This window comes from Panthera onca, chromosome C2, assembly GCF_046562875.1.
Source record: "Panthera onca isolate mPanOnc1 chromosome C2, mPanOnc1 haplotype 2, whole genome shotgun sequence".
In the NCBI taxonomy this organism is placed as follows: Eukaryota; Metazoa; Chordata; class Mammalia; order Carnivora; family Felidae; genus Panthera; species Panthera onca.
In genome coordinates this window covers 120,347,125-120,362,216 of record NC_138347.1, presented here as the reverse complement: position 1 = coordinate 120,362,216, position 15,092 = coordinate 120,347,125, and the positions used below count along the sequence as shown (strand labels likewise).

At 40.9% G+C, this 15,092-nt stretch overlaps 1 protein-coding gene across 3 annotated transcripts in view; it reads right to left on the bottom strand.

Annotated features, from left to right (window-relative positions):
• SLC9A9 (solute carrier family 9 member A9) overlaps window positions 1–15,092 on the bottom strand; it is a 581,314-nt gene that overhangs the window by 212,364 nt on the left and 353,858 nt on the right. For all 3 annotated transcript variants that reach the window (XM_078432268.2, XM_078432267.2, XM_078432269.2), the window contains 2 exons: window positions 14,726–14,839; window positions 12,993–13,104 (listed from right to left, as the gene is read on the bottom strand). In XM_078432268.2, coding sequence (XP_078288394.1) covers window positions 12,993–13,104; window positions 14,726–14,839 — 226 coding nt within the window. The remainder of the gene's footprint in view (window positions 1–12,992; window positions 13,105–14,725; window positions 14,840–15,092) is intronic.

Genomic DNA, 15,092 nt, shown 5'->3' with positions numbered 1-15,092 from the left:
AGGAGGGAAAGGTCATATTTGCATTTGGAACATGCTGGAACCCAAAAGAAAATGAGCAGTAGATGGACACAGAAAGTGACCCATCCCTTAAAAGAAAGATCTCTAAGATGAGTTATTTTGCTGATTTTCTTTCCATTTGGGATATAATCAATTGCGATCCTTTTTTTCCTTTCATTTAGAGTACTGTTAGGGGGTTGATTTCAAAGATTTTACACTTTCTTCTCATTAATCTGATAAATCAAACCCTACAGTGGACCTACAATTGAATTATGTATTGCTTTTACCCTTGTGGAAGTCCCATGACCTTGCAAAGGGTAAGTAACCACTTTCAGCAAAAATGTCAGTCTGGTTTCAAAATACATTTTCCAGGATAGTACAACCTTGCTACACAGTTCCATTTTCAGTTCAACATCATTTTATCACATGGAAGCGATACCAACAGATTGTTTCAGTGGAAAAGCCTTCCACTGAATTCAAAATAAATGGAGTTTTTTTTTTAAACTAAATCTGTATTAGACAAGCAGAACTTTCTTTCCTTCATCTCTCTTCCTGAACTTGAATCATTTAAACTTAAGGTCACTGAGAAGGAATGCAACATAACTTTGGTATATTTTTGCATAAAATGAAGTTTGTTTTTGGATGCCTTGAGCAGCCAGGAAGGGTACTGTAAATAGGATTAGCTCTGGCTCTGAGTCAACATGCATAGATGCCTCTGGCTTTGGAAGTTTATTTTTATGTAAGTAAGGTGGATGTGGTAGTAAACTGTGGAATAATCCTTGCCACTAGCTGAAATCTTCAACAGAGTTTCAAAAGAAAGGCTAACAGATCAGAAGAAAGCCAATATTTGGTAAGTAGTACCCAACTTATGGCCAGGTTGCATTTCAAAAGTCAACTTATAAGTTTTCTGTTCAAACAAGTGGTTCTCAACTTCGGTGATTTTTGTCCCCTCAGGGAATATTTGGCAATGTCTGGAGACATTTGTGATTGTCTACAACTAGGGGGCAGAGGACACTACTGTTAATCTTGTAGGTAGAGACCAGGGGTCTCTGCTTAACATCCTATAATGTACAAGACAGCCCCCACAGAAAAGAATGATCTGGCCCCAAATGTCAATAGTTTGCTGGGGTTGAGAAATCCTAGTGTAGACACTGGATTGCTTTTTCCCATAGGAGCAATGTTATAAATGGTGATAGTGTTCCTACTGTGGAAGGCTATTTTGGCAAAGATGGCTATTTAACCTATTCTTATCATTCATGGTATGCTACTGTAACTGCATAAACCACATTTCCTAGCATCTCTTGCAGCTAGGTATAGACAGATGGAAGGTTCTTACAGTGAAACAAGAGCAAAAGTGACAGATGTCACTACCGGGCCAAGGCTTCTATGAAGTGGATGTTCCTACTCCAGTCTCTCTTTCCTCTTCCATTGGCCAGTTATAAATCACAGGGAGTCCCTGTAGCAGTGATTCCCACACTTTAGCTACATCAGAATCACCTGGAAGACTTGTTCAACCTCAGATTGCTGACATTCAGCCCCAGAGTATCTAATTCCGTGGGTCTATGGTGGGGCCCAAGAATGTATATTTCAAATAAGTTCCTAGGTGGTGTTGATACTGCTGGTCCAGGGACCACACTTTTAGAATTCTTGACTTAGGGAATTATGATGCTACAATGTGGAAAGAGCCTGGTGATGTTTGAGTCACCATCTAGAGGAGAGGCATCATTTTCCCTGCTTCCATGTCAATATCAACCCTGGCCTGTAACACGAACCAGAGAGGATTTACTACTATGGTTCAACCAGTGAATTTTGAGAGTCTCTGAATTCCAGCAGCTTAGCTTATCCTAAAGCTCTCTACCTTAACTCTCTCTTTCTCCTACATGTCCCTGTAGCATCACAGAATACTTTTTCAACTGGTGAGAAAATAGAGGCTAGGAGTGGCCAAGGTTACATAATAAATATTTGGCTGGTTATCAATCTGTTTCATCCCCCCTTTTGAATATTTAACTCACAACAAAGATAAAAGAATCATGGTTATCTTAAATTTGAGTTTTAAGGAAAAATGCAAAAAAGAAAATTTTCTTCCCCTCTCCTAAGCAGAAGATCAATCTGAGGTAACATTTTAAAATAGCTATTTTCCCTTTTGCTCCTCCTCCCCTACTCTTTCTGCACGACTTCTTATTTTCTCTTTCTTTCTCTTTCTCCTATTCTCAGCATCAGTCTCCCCTAATCCAGAATGACCCATTTTAGACTCTCCTGTCAAAACCCCCATTTCCTTTTGCAGCCAAAATTAGCTTCCTGCCAGGAAAAAAAAACAATTGAAAACAATCAGAAGGAAGAAATCTGTTGAGGAAGGATAGCACACAATCCTCCTGAATGGCATGCATTTAAAAATACTTGTTAACATGCATACTTTCACGTTTACTTGTGGAATTTAAAAAACAGCTTCAGGAAAGTCCAGTGACACTTTTCAGACGCTAAGGGAAGTGGGTGGTGAGTGGGATGAGGATCCTATAAAGGGAGGGCAAGGCTGTCATTCACAGGCAGGGCACCTGCCTTTGTGTCTGTTTCTTTCCTCGTGTGGAACCATGGGTTTCTAAAGTAGTTCCTGGTGCTTTAGGAAGGAAGATTTCTAGGCAAAAGCAGAGAAGACTGGGCAGTGGGCCTGAGACCCAGCCCTAGTCACAGAGGTTTGGTCTATCTGTGAAAGACTTGGTTGCTCAAATAGCATTTGAATCCTAATATATCAGAGCTAACGCTAAAAATTCCTAAATTACTTAATGGCTCTCTGGACATTTAGCACCGGCATTTTTGAAAGTAACTGCTTCTTTCTCATTTGTGCATATAACTTGAGTCAATCTTTAGTGACTTCTTTCAAACTCTATCCATAGAACCTGAGGGCAGAATTAGAGGGATTGGTGCTTGCCACAGACAGACATACTTTTTGAACTCAGTTCATGTGTGTTGATAGTTTTCTAAGGTTATGCCTACATTATAACCAAACAAGCAAGCAGTTAGTAAGCAAATTCAGGCAGAAAATGGGGGAAAATAAAGTAGATTATTTGTTTGCCTCAATGGACAGGTTAATTTGGTTAAAATTATCAGATATTTGTGATATTTCTGAATTCTGGACATCCTGAAAAACTGAAACGTACACAGAAATTTCCTGAATTAAATGATAAAATTATTTCTTTTTCTGTATCCTAGAATCTTATCCTTGAAACAGGGAAAGGTGACAGGCACTCTGGATTGTCTCCTTTCATCACTCAGTGGCTTTCAGGGGCTGGCATGCTCCTGTTGGCTGCACTCTCTCACTAGATAGGATGATTGGGTTACCTACAAGATCTTGCCTCTTTCGCACACTCAATAAATGTCTAAGTAGACTGTGACATTATGCATGGGTCAGTTTGTCCCAGAGTGGGCTACACCACATTTTTCTCATAAAAACTGGTACATGGAGTTATAGCATTTTGACTTATGTATTTAGTGCCAGGAGTGAGTCACTGCTAGAAAGAAAGGCAGAATGTCAACAACTGTCCTTAAATGAAGGGAAGGAAGGAAAGAGGAGTCCTTGTCTTCCATGAGTGTGTCACTAACACTTCACACTGGCCTGAGATGGTATCTTTGGCAGCGATATGATAGTCAAGCCTATTTTCTGGAATGAAAACCTCAGTCTCTGATAGGAGGTTTTCCAGAGAGCAGTTGTGAGTTTATATGAATCATGTCTCTGTAAAGCACTAATGGCTGTCTCATCTGTGGTAGTTAAAGAAAGTGATAGAAACTCCCACCCGTTGAGTATTTCCTAGGTGGCAGTTCCATGCCAGGCATTTTAAATATATTTTCTAGTTCTATTTTCAACATTGAACATCTAAGGTAAGTATTATTATCCTATTTTACAGCCAAAGGAGCCGAAATTTGGAGAGGGTTAATCATATAGCTCTGTGTGGCTGAGCCTGCTTGAAAGCCTGAGCTCAGTGCACTTCACCAAAACAGCAGTTTATATTCAGAAAATATTGTGGTGTGCCAAATGGCAGAATCTAATTTGTTGCTTAAAATTCAAGAGCTGGTAATTTTTATTATAAATTTATTTTGGAGCTAAGTGAAGAATGATAACGTTTTGACCTAATAATAGGAGAAAACAACTCTATGGGGCTGGCCACAGGTCTAAACTAGTTCTCAGATGTTCTGAATTTATCATAACCAAAATAAACGCTTCTCAGCCTTTGAAGCTATGAGGATTTAATGACATCTGAAATTCATATGGGCCTACTATATCTGTCTACTCTGTCACAGCAATGGTGCTCATGGTTATTTCTTATTCAAGGTGACTTTTTCTGTGACTGCTTGATACACTGGTTAAAACACTTTTCATGTCTCATTTCCTGCATAAGCTGGTTAATTCTGTCCCATTTGAAGACCTCAGAAGACCTATGTCAGTTGTCTACTTTGCTCACTAATGCCTACCCCAGGCCACAGTGAGAGATGAGGGCTCAGTGGAAGTTCATCTCCTCTAATGAAGAAAAAGTTATGAGCCTATGCTGCAGATAGTTAATTCCATACACTGGTAAGGGAGAAATAGTGGCCTAATTAATTGCACAAGAAATGGCCAGGGAAGGAAAGATATATAGCATGGGACGGTGAGAGAACACGACTCTGAGTGAGGGGACTGCAAAGAGGTAGGCCTGGCAAGGAATGCTTGACCACATCCAGTCTGTCTCTCTGGAATTATGAAGAAGGGAAGAGGCAAGGTAAGAAAGAGCCTGTTGCTTAGATGGCTCAGACTCTCAAATAATCCTTGTATATGCATTTAAAGAAATCTTTTCCCAAGCTGAAGTTAGAGTCAGCCTGATCTTGATTCAAATCACCTGGCTCATGTAAGTCTCAGGGTTTTTAATGAGATCTTATTTTATTTTATTTTTCATTTAAAACAATTCTCTTTAAAAAATGTTTATTTTTGAGAAAGAGATAGAGCATGAGCGGGGGAGGGACAGAGAGAGAGGGAGACACAGAATCAGAAGTGGGCTCCAGGCTCCGAGCTGTCGGCACAGAGCCTGATGTGGGACTTGAACTCATGAACTGCAAGATCATGACGTGAGCCAAAGTCCAACTTTCAACTAGCTGAGCCACCCAGGTGTCCTGAAAGATCTAAGTTTTTTAATGGAAAAACAAACACATCCCTCCAACATAAAGCAGGCAAAGATTTGAAAAATACTCTCAGATCCAAACGGTACTTTTGTGAAGTATTAACAATGTTTACTGTTATCAACACTCAGTGAAGGGTGAAAGTATTTTCTTTCATTTAAAAAATGAAACGTTTTAGTTGTTGATCTCGTTGCTTGGCTCCTACCTGTGGAACCAGGTAAGCTTGGTCTGAGAGGTTCCTATGGACCAATTCTGGAATTAGGAGTTCCTAGGGCTGACAGAACAGGAATGGATAGTCCTTAAGTGGTCATTTTAGTGTAATGTACAATTTTAGTTGGGTAGAACATGTTGTAGGTTGTTCATTTATTTGCTTATTTATCTACCAATTATTTGTGGAGGGGTACTCCATTTCATCTAATGTGCTGAGTGCTGATGTGGGTTTATAAACCTTCTAGCATAGAAGGGACTGCAAACAGGCAAGCAAAAATTCATGATAGAATGTGAAGGGTACCAGGAGAGGAGAAGTATTGGGTGCTCTGGAAACAGATGAGAGGGACCAACCCAGATGGAGTTATCGAGGCTTCCTATAGCAAGTGACGTCTAAGTCAAGATCTGAAGAAAAAAAGAAATTAGTTGAATAAAAGAGTGAAGGTGCATGGGTATGGCAAGGGTTTTGAGCAGAGGGAAAGCCTGAGTGAGTAGGGGGAAAGACTTCAGCAAGCTCAAGGAAGTGGAAGAAACTCAGTAACTGGGTAAACATTGTTAATGCTGATCAGACGGCAAAAGGAAGAACGAGAAGACTGGCATCTAGGAGGGTCTAAGGCAAAACAGAATAAGGTAGAAGGAATAGATTGAAGAAAGAGGTTCAGAACAGAAAACCATGAATTGTGATTATGTTCTGGGATGTGCTACTCAAACTTTCACATGCACATGACCTACCTGGAGATCTTATTAGAAGGCAGGTTTGGCCTCAGTATTTCTAAGGAACTCTCTAGTGATGTTAACGCTGGTCTGAGGAGTGCACTTTTGGTTATCAAGGATCAAGAACATGGGAGTGTCCCTTTACACGGTGGCTGTTAATTGTCGTGAGGCAGTCCTGGTAGCTTAATGGAGTTCCATTAGCTCGGGTAGTAACAGACACAGATTCTTGTTCCTAAGCATTGCTGAGACAATGACTTTTGCTCTTTACTTTCATGAATTCCTCTTGTTTTCTTCCTGGCTGCAGTTGATATGTCAGCTGGGTAAGGCCACTTCTGAGTCAGTCTCAAATTGGCTCTGACCATGGCATGACTAATGGTTCACCAAAACGACATGGGGAAAGGTGGTCTTCTCCACCTCGCCAGTGGTTCTTAAGTTGTCCTTCTGTAGAATACTGCTGTTCTGTGAGCTGCTGGCCATAGTGTTCCCTAACACTTGAATAACAGTGGCGGTCTTTTTACCATTGAGGCGGAAAGATGAATGCTAATGGAAAAATTTTCTTAATTTAAGTTTTTCTTCCATGACTTTCTCATAATCCTTTGATGCCGGCAGCCATTCGGAGGCTAATAAAGAGTGCTGGTGGACAACCAAATGAGCAACAACAACATTAAGCAGCAGAGCCTGGGGACGCTAGTGCTGCTGTCTTCATGGCAGTATGAGCTTATGGAAGAGGTTTTATATTATATCGGTACACTCTGGCCACACTGTCCTGCTTAAAATTCTTCCTAGTTTATGCAGTAACGCACATCAGGGTTCCAACGTCTCTCCCAAGAGGAGCAGAAATGGACAAACGAGAAGCATGTTCTCTGACCTGTTGTCAGGCTCCTTCACCCTGCTCAGGCACTTCCAGGCCTTCCTCCCATTCAGACGAGCACAGCGGCTCTGCACAGAGGCTCTGCAGCCCAGCAGGCCACAGTCTCCAAGTCAGTGGTTTCAGGAGGGCTGCCAGGGCTCACTTGGGCTTGGCATTTCCCCTCCTTCCAGCAACTCCCGGCTCTTATTTAGTTTTAAATTAAATAAAAATTGTAGCACATGGATTTGAATTAAAACAAGAGGCCTGATCTTTGTAATATGCACCACATCAATAGGAAAGCTAATTTGTGCGAAGCACATCTCCTCCTTTAATTTAAACCACAGTACTCTGCCTCTTTGGTTTCAAGGGAACTGAGAGCTGGGGCGGGGCAGCTCACTCCTGGCATTAACTAGGGCTGTGCTCCAGGGCACCAGCAACAGTTTCAGGAGAGCTTAGTGTTCCTCTTAAGCCCTTTGTGCTGGGTGTCACACGATACACCAAAGCAGTTCCGAACTCCTGGCCTTGAATTTAAAGAAGGCCTTAAAAATGTCTCAGGGTAAATTTCCTCCATTTGACTCTAAACTGCAACCTAGCTACCAGAAAGAGAATCTGCATCACTGAAAGCTTTCCAAGGCAGAGAGACCACTACTGAACTTGAGGCTATTCCTCATTTTCAGGTTCCAAGTCTTTGTGTGTGTAGATTACTAGTCTGTGCCAGGTGAGGAATTCAATCTGGGTTCTGACAGTTGTTTCACTCAGTTTCACTGGCTGTAGTGGCAAAAGGTGGAGGCTGGGGTGGAGACGGCAGTAGCACTGTCACCCATGAACAATGTGAGCTTTACTCAAAAACACTGCAATCTACTCGGCACCAAGCCCTTGTTTCAATGCTCACTGCAGGCCCCACTCACTGCCAGGAGATGGGTGATAAATAGTGGGATCCCTTTGTAAACTTTCACCTCCAGGGGAAATTTATATATCTGGGGCACCCTCTTTAAGAAAAATAATACAAAAAAAAAATCTTTTACCAACTTTATATACCATCAGATACACTTCCAGGGCCCCTCCAGGATCTTGGAAGGGGCCCGTGTGAATGAGGAAGCCTGAGGCATAAGCTTCCTTGGCTTTACAAGTGAATCCACTTCTGTTAGGCAGGCATTGCCAGCTATCCTCCTGCCCAGTGCCAAAAGGGTATGCATAAGGTGAGGGTAAAGATGATAGAAGAGATTTATTAGATGATAGGTGTAATCAATTAAGACAAAGTTCTTGTTCTGATCTGACTGGGTTTTGAATATATTTTAAGTTTATTTATTTATTTGGAGAGAGAGAGAGCATGAGCAGGGGTAGGGACAGAGAGAGAGAGAGAGAGAGTAGAGAGAGAGAGAATCCCAAGCAGGCTCTGCGCCGTCAGCACAGAGCTCGATATGGGACTTGAACTCACAAACTGCGAGATCATTACCTGAGGCAAAATCAAGAGTCGGATACTTAATTGACTGAGCCACCCAGGTGCCCCTTGACTGAGTTTTGAACCACCTGAGGTGCACTGTCTTAGTGAACCAAATTTAGTCCACACAAAGCCAAGCTCTCTCTAGGCTGCAAGTCTCTTAAGGGCAGGGTCCATATCTCTGTGTTTGTTCCTAAATACCTACCCAAGAATGTGTCATTGAATGTCTGCTGAATGAATAGTTGGAGACTGTGAATGAGTAAATGTGTAAATAAATCCACACCCCATTTTAGATAAAGGGTCATTGTTTACAATCTCTACAGGACTCTGAAAAATGTTTTGAACTATGTAAAGAAAGGCTCCAAATAAATGTATTTTTGGAGTATGGACAACTGGATTCTGCCAGAGGGCTACTAAAGCCATACTTCTTATTGGGTAACTCAAACTACTCTAGGCATAGTTAAGGACATTAGGCTATATTATAAAGCAAATATTTTTAAATTTTTTTATTATTTTATTTTTTGAGAGAGAGAGAGAGAGAGAGCAGGGGAGGGCAAGAGAGAGAGGGAGTGAGAGATTCCCAAGCAGGCTCCACAATCAGTGTGCAGAGCCTGATGTGGGGCTCAGTCTCACAAACCTTGAGATCATGATCTGAGCTGAAATCAAGAGTCAGATGCTTAACTGACTGAGCCATCCAGGTTCCCCTAAAGCAAATATTCTTTAAAGGGACTGGCTTTTTCTTCTGGTTTCTGGGTGTTGTTGTCATATGCCCCCAAAATGCTAGACAGTGTGTTACATGATCTGCTTCTTTACCTCCTCCTCTGGCTTATGTTACCTTAAGTTGACCTCTTAAATTATTTATTTCCTGGCAAATATATTTAAAATGTTAGATCCTGAGTGAAGGCAGAACATGTCAAAATTCACACAGAAAATCAAAGCTGAGTCTGGAACATTCTTTTCTGAAGACAAATACTGCCCTGCACATGGTGAACTCACCTGATGCTTCCTACACTCCAATGGGGGTCAGTAGGCACAGTGTACAACTTGAACTGATGGTTGGGAAGGGTGTCACCCAAATGTTTGATTTGTTGTAAAATGGTCAATGACTGGGTTTGCATGAGAGACATGTTAGACATGTTGGGATTGGCCTATGTTAGGAAGGGCCTGGTTTTAATTCTCTTGAACTTGAGGGTAAATCTGAAGTAGTGTCATGCGGGTGAGAAGGCTCTAAATTTGAAGTCAAGAGGCTTGGGTTCAAGTCTCATTTTCATCTCTAATTGGTTGTGAGATTGTGGGCAAGATAACCAATCTCTCTATGTCTCACTCACTCTGTCTCTCTCTCTTTTTAATCTGCAAGAGACTAATAATGCCTATCCTACCTTGGTCTATATCTGAGTCTCAACTCATTGCTCCTAAAAGGTCTTAGAAAGGTTAGAGTGACTTTTTAAAAAATGTTTGTATTTATTTTTGAGAGAGAAAGAGAGTGAGAGAAGAGAGAGAAAGACAGCACATGAGTGGGGGAGGGGTGGAGAAAGATGGAGTCAGAGGATCCGAAGCGAGTTATGCACTGAGAGCAGAGAGCCCAATGTGAGGCTCGAACTCACAAACTTGTGAGGTCACGACCTGAATCAAAGTCAGACCTACTAAGCCATCCAGGCACCCTTACAGTGACTTTTGAGTTGAATATCTATGATTCCATTATGTAACCATATAACATTGCAATTTCTTCATTTTAAAGCTAGGAAGATAGCTTTTTAGTGGAAAATCCAATGTTTTTCCCATCATATTGGGAATATCATCAATATTATTAACTTGTAATTAAAATGGCATTAAAAATAGAATAAGTAACCCAATCTCTTTGTTGTTCAGATTCACTTCAATGTGAACAGCATACAAAACAAAAATCTAGTCAAATTTATAAAAAGAAGCCCACTTTGACTTTGAGGTCAAGCTGCTGAACTGCTAACAGTGAGTGACTGATGCCCAGCAGATGACACAGATGCTCAGTGTGGAAGACAATGGGTGTCAGTCTCTGGATTATAATCATGTACAGTAAGTGTCCTAAAAATTTGGCATGATAGTCTTTTTGATAATTGGAACTAGCTGATTGGCATTCTCCTGAATTAAACTAATAATATCAACTCCCTTTATGTCATGGGGGTTATTGTTGTCCCCCTAGAGGGTGAAGATGCTTTAGAACAAGGCCAGATAGTAAATATTTTATGTTTTGTGGGCCATGCGGTTTCTGTGGCAACAAGTCAACTCTGCCTTTATAATGCAAAAACAGACAAGACAGTATATAAACAAAAAAGTGTAGCTGTGTTTCAACTTTATTTACAAAATTGGTGTGGGCTAGCTTTGGTTCAAAGGTCATAGTTTGCTGACTCCTGGCCTTAGAATATCATAAAGATACCATCAAATTCTGGGCCTCCTAGGAGGGCCTGGGTGGTTCAGTCGGTTAAGTGTCCGACTTTGGCTTAGGTCATGATCTCAAGGTCCATGGGTTCAAGCCCTGCATCAGGCTCTGTGCTGACAGAACAGAGCCTGGAGTTTGCTTTGGATTCTGTGTCTCCCTCTCTCTCTGCCCCTCCCCTGCTCATGCTCTTTCAGGGTATCTATCTCTCTCTCAAAAATAAGCATTAAAAAAATTAAAACAAAAGAGTTTTAAAAAAAATTCTGGGCCTACCCACATCTCTGGGTCATACATACTGCTGGCCTCAGTTTTTAGCACAGCTTTACTCCTAAAGCTAAGCAAACACAGAAGGTACCAAACCCTGGAGGAATCATCAAGCCAGGTGGCCATTTGGGCAGGTGCTTCACACCCTGACATGGCTATCCCAAACCTCACACCTTTCTCAGAAGTGATCTTTGTAAAATAAAGCATTGTTTAAAATATAATACTTGAGTTTTAAAAATAAGCCAAAGTAGTTATTCTCTGGAGTAAAACTACGGATGTTTTGATGGGAAGGAAGGAAAAGTGCTTTCCAGCTCCAGAATTGGGTTGCAAAAGTGCAGCTCAGTGCTGACTTCCTATTTACAAATGATCAAACTTGCCTTTGTTTACCCATAATAGAAGTCAACTCATTTCCAAAGTTCATTGCTGTTCTAAGTCAAAGATCACCTGTCAGTTGAACTTATTCTCTTTATGACTCTTTCACTTTGGCATATCTGGAAATGGAGCGAAGCATGGTCAGAGGCCCACACAAGGGCAATTTTAAACTCTGGGTCTTCATTTTTTTTCCATACTTGATTAAATAACTCCTTCTCAACCTGGGAACTACCCACCCCTTACTGTGTGGAACAGGCTACAAGGGAACTGAAGGTGAAACAAGCCTTTTATTCCTAGTACTACTTCTGAAAATGTGGATTTTGAGACACTTGGGTGGGTTCAAAGTGGAGTCTCACAGACCTGGATTTAGGAATGCTTTGTTCCTTGGCCAAGTTACACAACCTGTGTGAGGTTCTGAACTTCAGTTTCTCCATCTACAAAGTGGTTTAATATATACTTCATAGAACTGATCTATAGTGAGCGGCAGATAGTAGATATTCAATAAATGATAGTTTCCCTCAGTTTTTCCATATCCCCTTGTATGCCCCAAATTCTATTTGTTTGCTCTATTCTGAGAGTGTTTATTATACTCTCACATATATTCCCACGAACTGCCTCTGAGGGTAATGTAAGTGTATTCATACATAGAAGGCATGTAAGGAAAAAGCTTTCTGAATAAGGAAAGACTGCTGGTAGGAAAATTGATTGAACAGAAAGAAATCACCATTCCCAGAGTAGTTCAGGGTCAGAAAATTCATTTGGTTTATTTTCTTTTGGAATAAGGTACTTTCAGGTATGGTTTAAATAAGTAGAACATAGCTTTTTGAGAGCAGAGAGCTTGTCAGTTAATACACCCGTGTTTAGAACTGCTCTGGGCAATAGGTAAGTGCACAATTAATACCTGTTTTCTCAACTAATAACTGAACATACTTAGATATGAGTTACTTGTGTATTAACTATGGGAAGTTCCTGGAGTTTTGCATAGGTAAGGAACAGGGATTTTAAGGAGAAGTCTTTTTTTTTTTTTAATGTTTATTTTTGAGAGAGAGAGAGAGAGAGCAAGAGAGCAGGGGAGGGAAAGAGACACAGGGAGACACAGAATCCAAAGCAGGTGCCAGGCTCTGAGCTGTCAGCACAGAGCCAAATGAGGAGCTTGAAGGCACGAACTATGAGATCATGACCTGAGCCGAAGTCAGACACTTAACCTACTGAGCCACCCAGCGACCCTCTAAGGAGAAGTCTTAACACTGGACAAATGTGGCACCATTTACATACTGTTTACCTTCAAGTATGCAATTTGTGAAATGACTATGCAAATTCTCTGATATGAAAATTGATCTGAAATAAGTTAGGGGAATGTCTAATACCCATTCTAGGCCAGTTTCTGGCAGATACTTCAGTTTTATTTTCCTTCTGGAAAGAGAAATCCCCCTGTTGCTCATGGAGTACCAGCATGGCACTAGGTAATGATGGGGTAAAGAATAGTAGATGCCATGGGGGTAAGAGAATCAGGAGGTCTCTACGTCTCCTGCTTTCCAGGTGCTGCAAAAGTATGAGAAAACAGTAGTGCTAACACACAACAGTTCACATACCTGAAAACATCATCATGTGCTGAAAATTCCAGGGGATCTTCTGTTTTCGGCCCAGATTCAGGAGGAAGGAGAGGGGGTATATGTTGCAGGCTCTGGCCAGAAAAATTGCCAGCTATAGATAAGCACGGAAAAACATTGAGGAAAATGCTACAATTGAGGGTGCCAGTTCTTGAGCTGTCACTGTTACGTTCTTAAGCTTCTCTACTTTATGACCCAGAAAACAGGGACAAATATGTCAATACGTGTTTGTCCAACTTGCTGCCAAAACTCATCTTTAAATGTCAACTCCTTTCCAGAAATAATAGAGAACTCTGCTTTTCTTTGAATATCTACTTGGTTTAGAATTGTTAGCCCCATACCATTTCAGTCACTGGAAATTTTCTCATCACATTTATGTTGCTGATGACTGACTCTTTGCTCAACTCTGCCACCAAATGTGAGGCAGAGACCGTTCAGAGGCTGTGGCATTATCTTCTCAAGCAGCACTTTAGAAAGGATAAATGTACTTCTGCTCATGATTGCCATCTTACTTTCCATCAGTTTATACTCCCTGTATCTAGCAAGCTTCACTTCCGTTTTTCTTTTAGTTGATTTGACTTTAAGAGGAATTGCTTGTCTAGATGTATAATACAGCTGCTGCTTTAGGAGGTATTGTGCTGAAGTCCAAGCTTTGTAGGTTAAAATCTAGGAAAATATTGATGGGAGTCATCTCTCCCCTTTTGTCACCCAGGACTCCTGCCCTGATAGTCTGTCTATCCCAGTTTGTCCTTAAATAGGATGCAGTTATTTGGGAAGAGGGAGCTACCGTCTACGATGTAGGGTTGGATGAGATTGGAGAGTTCAGCTGAATGTTCAGTGAAAAGAGGACAAGAGGCAAACGCAGGTGCTTAGCTGGAGCAGGGCTTACAGAAGTGCGGTCAGCTCTCCTGGCTGTCAAGATCACCTGCCTGTGATCTGATAGGACATCTGCCTAGTTCCTAAGTGGAAAGAAGGACAACAGTTGCTGACTGTCCTTGGAGACATCCCCAGCACCTCACTATCCTTTCAGACAGACATCCATTCCTACTGGGGAATGCTTATTACCCCAGGCCTAGAGCTCCCAAAGTCCTCTGCATTAAAAGTAAGGCCTACATTTTATGTTATTTTACTTATAGGAAAGGGCTATCTTATTAAAATAGACTTACATGTACACAATGATTAAGACATTGAAAGCACATCCATAATGCCAATTTCATCTGATTTTTACTCTGTGTATCCTATTTTCAAAGTCTTTGCTGGAGAAAAGATTTTACCATCTTCTAATGAAAATATTTCTAAAGCTTAGTAATCTTGGCTATATTCTGACACATTCTACTGCAGATTAAGTATATTTCTCTGTAAAGAGTGGATTGACATATTTTTATGTAAATGATTTATAATTTAAAAACATACTCTGAATATTCAGAAAATAAGTATCTTTTGAATATTTATTTTTGAGTATTCTATTCTCCTTTAGTTTTCCTCGTTTATTTCTCTCAGTATTTTCCAAACTTCTTATCTTGAACCATAAGCACTTAATAAAGGTCTGAATTTCTTAGCATCTTTTCTCTCCTAACTAGAAATTACGTATCTGCCAGAAATTTGAGGCTTGCAGTAAACTTGAGGAAATTACTTTAACAATTTAACAGAATGAGTAAAAGTAAGTAGTTTATTCTTTTCCCTCATCACTCCATGTTCTGTATTTCAAAGGATACAAAGGCTCCGAGTATAAAAAGAGCATTAAAGATATGATTCTGGAACGTGAACAGCGCCAGGCCCATGTAACAGAAGATGACATTCTCAGCCAGGAAGTTCATAAATTCAAACAGCTGAAAACAAAACAGAAACCAAAAACCATTAATTATGACTCAGGTTTGAATCCACTTAATATCTTGTGACTGTTTTGGTGAGTGGATGGTTCTCTTTTATCTGTGTGTGCAGCTTCTGGAGGGGTGGGTGCAGGCCCCCTGACTACCCTGTCAGGCCCTCTAACTCTACCCTGGCTCTCTACCCAGGGACAGATGTGGCAGCCATGTCAACATCCCATCTTCCTTTCCAGCTACAAGGCAGCCAGAGATATAC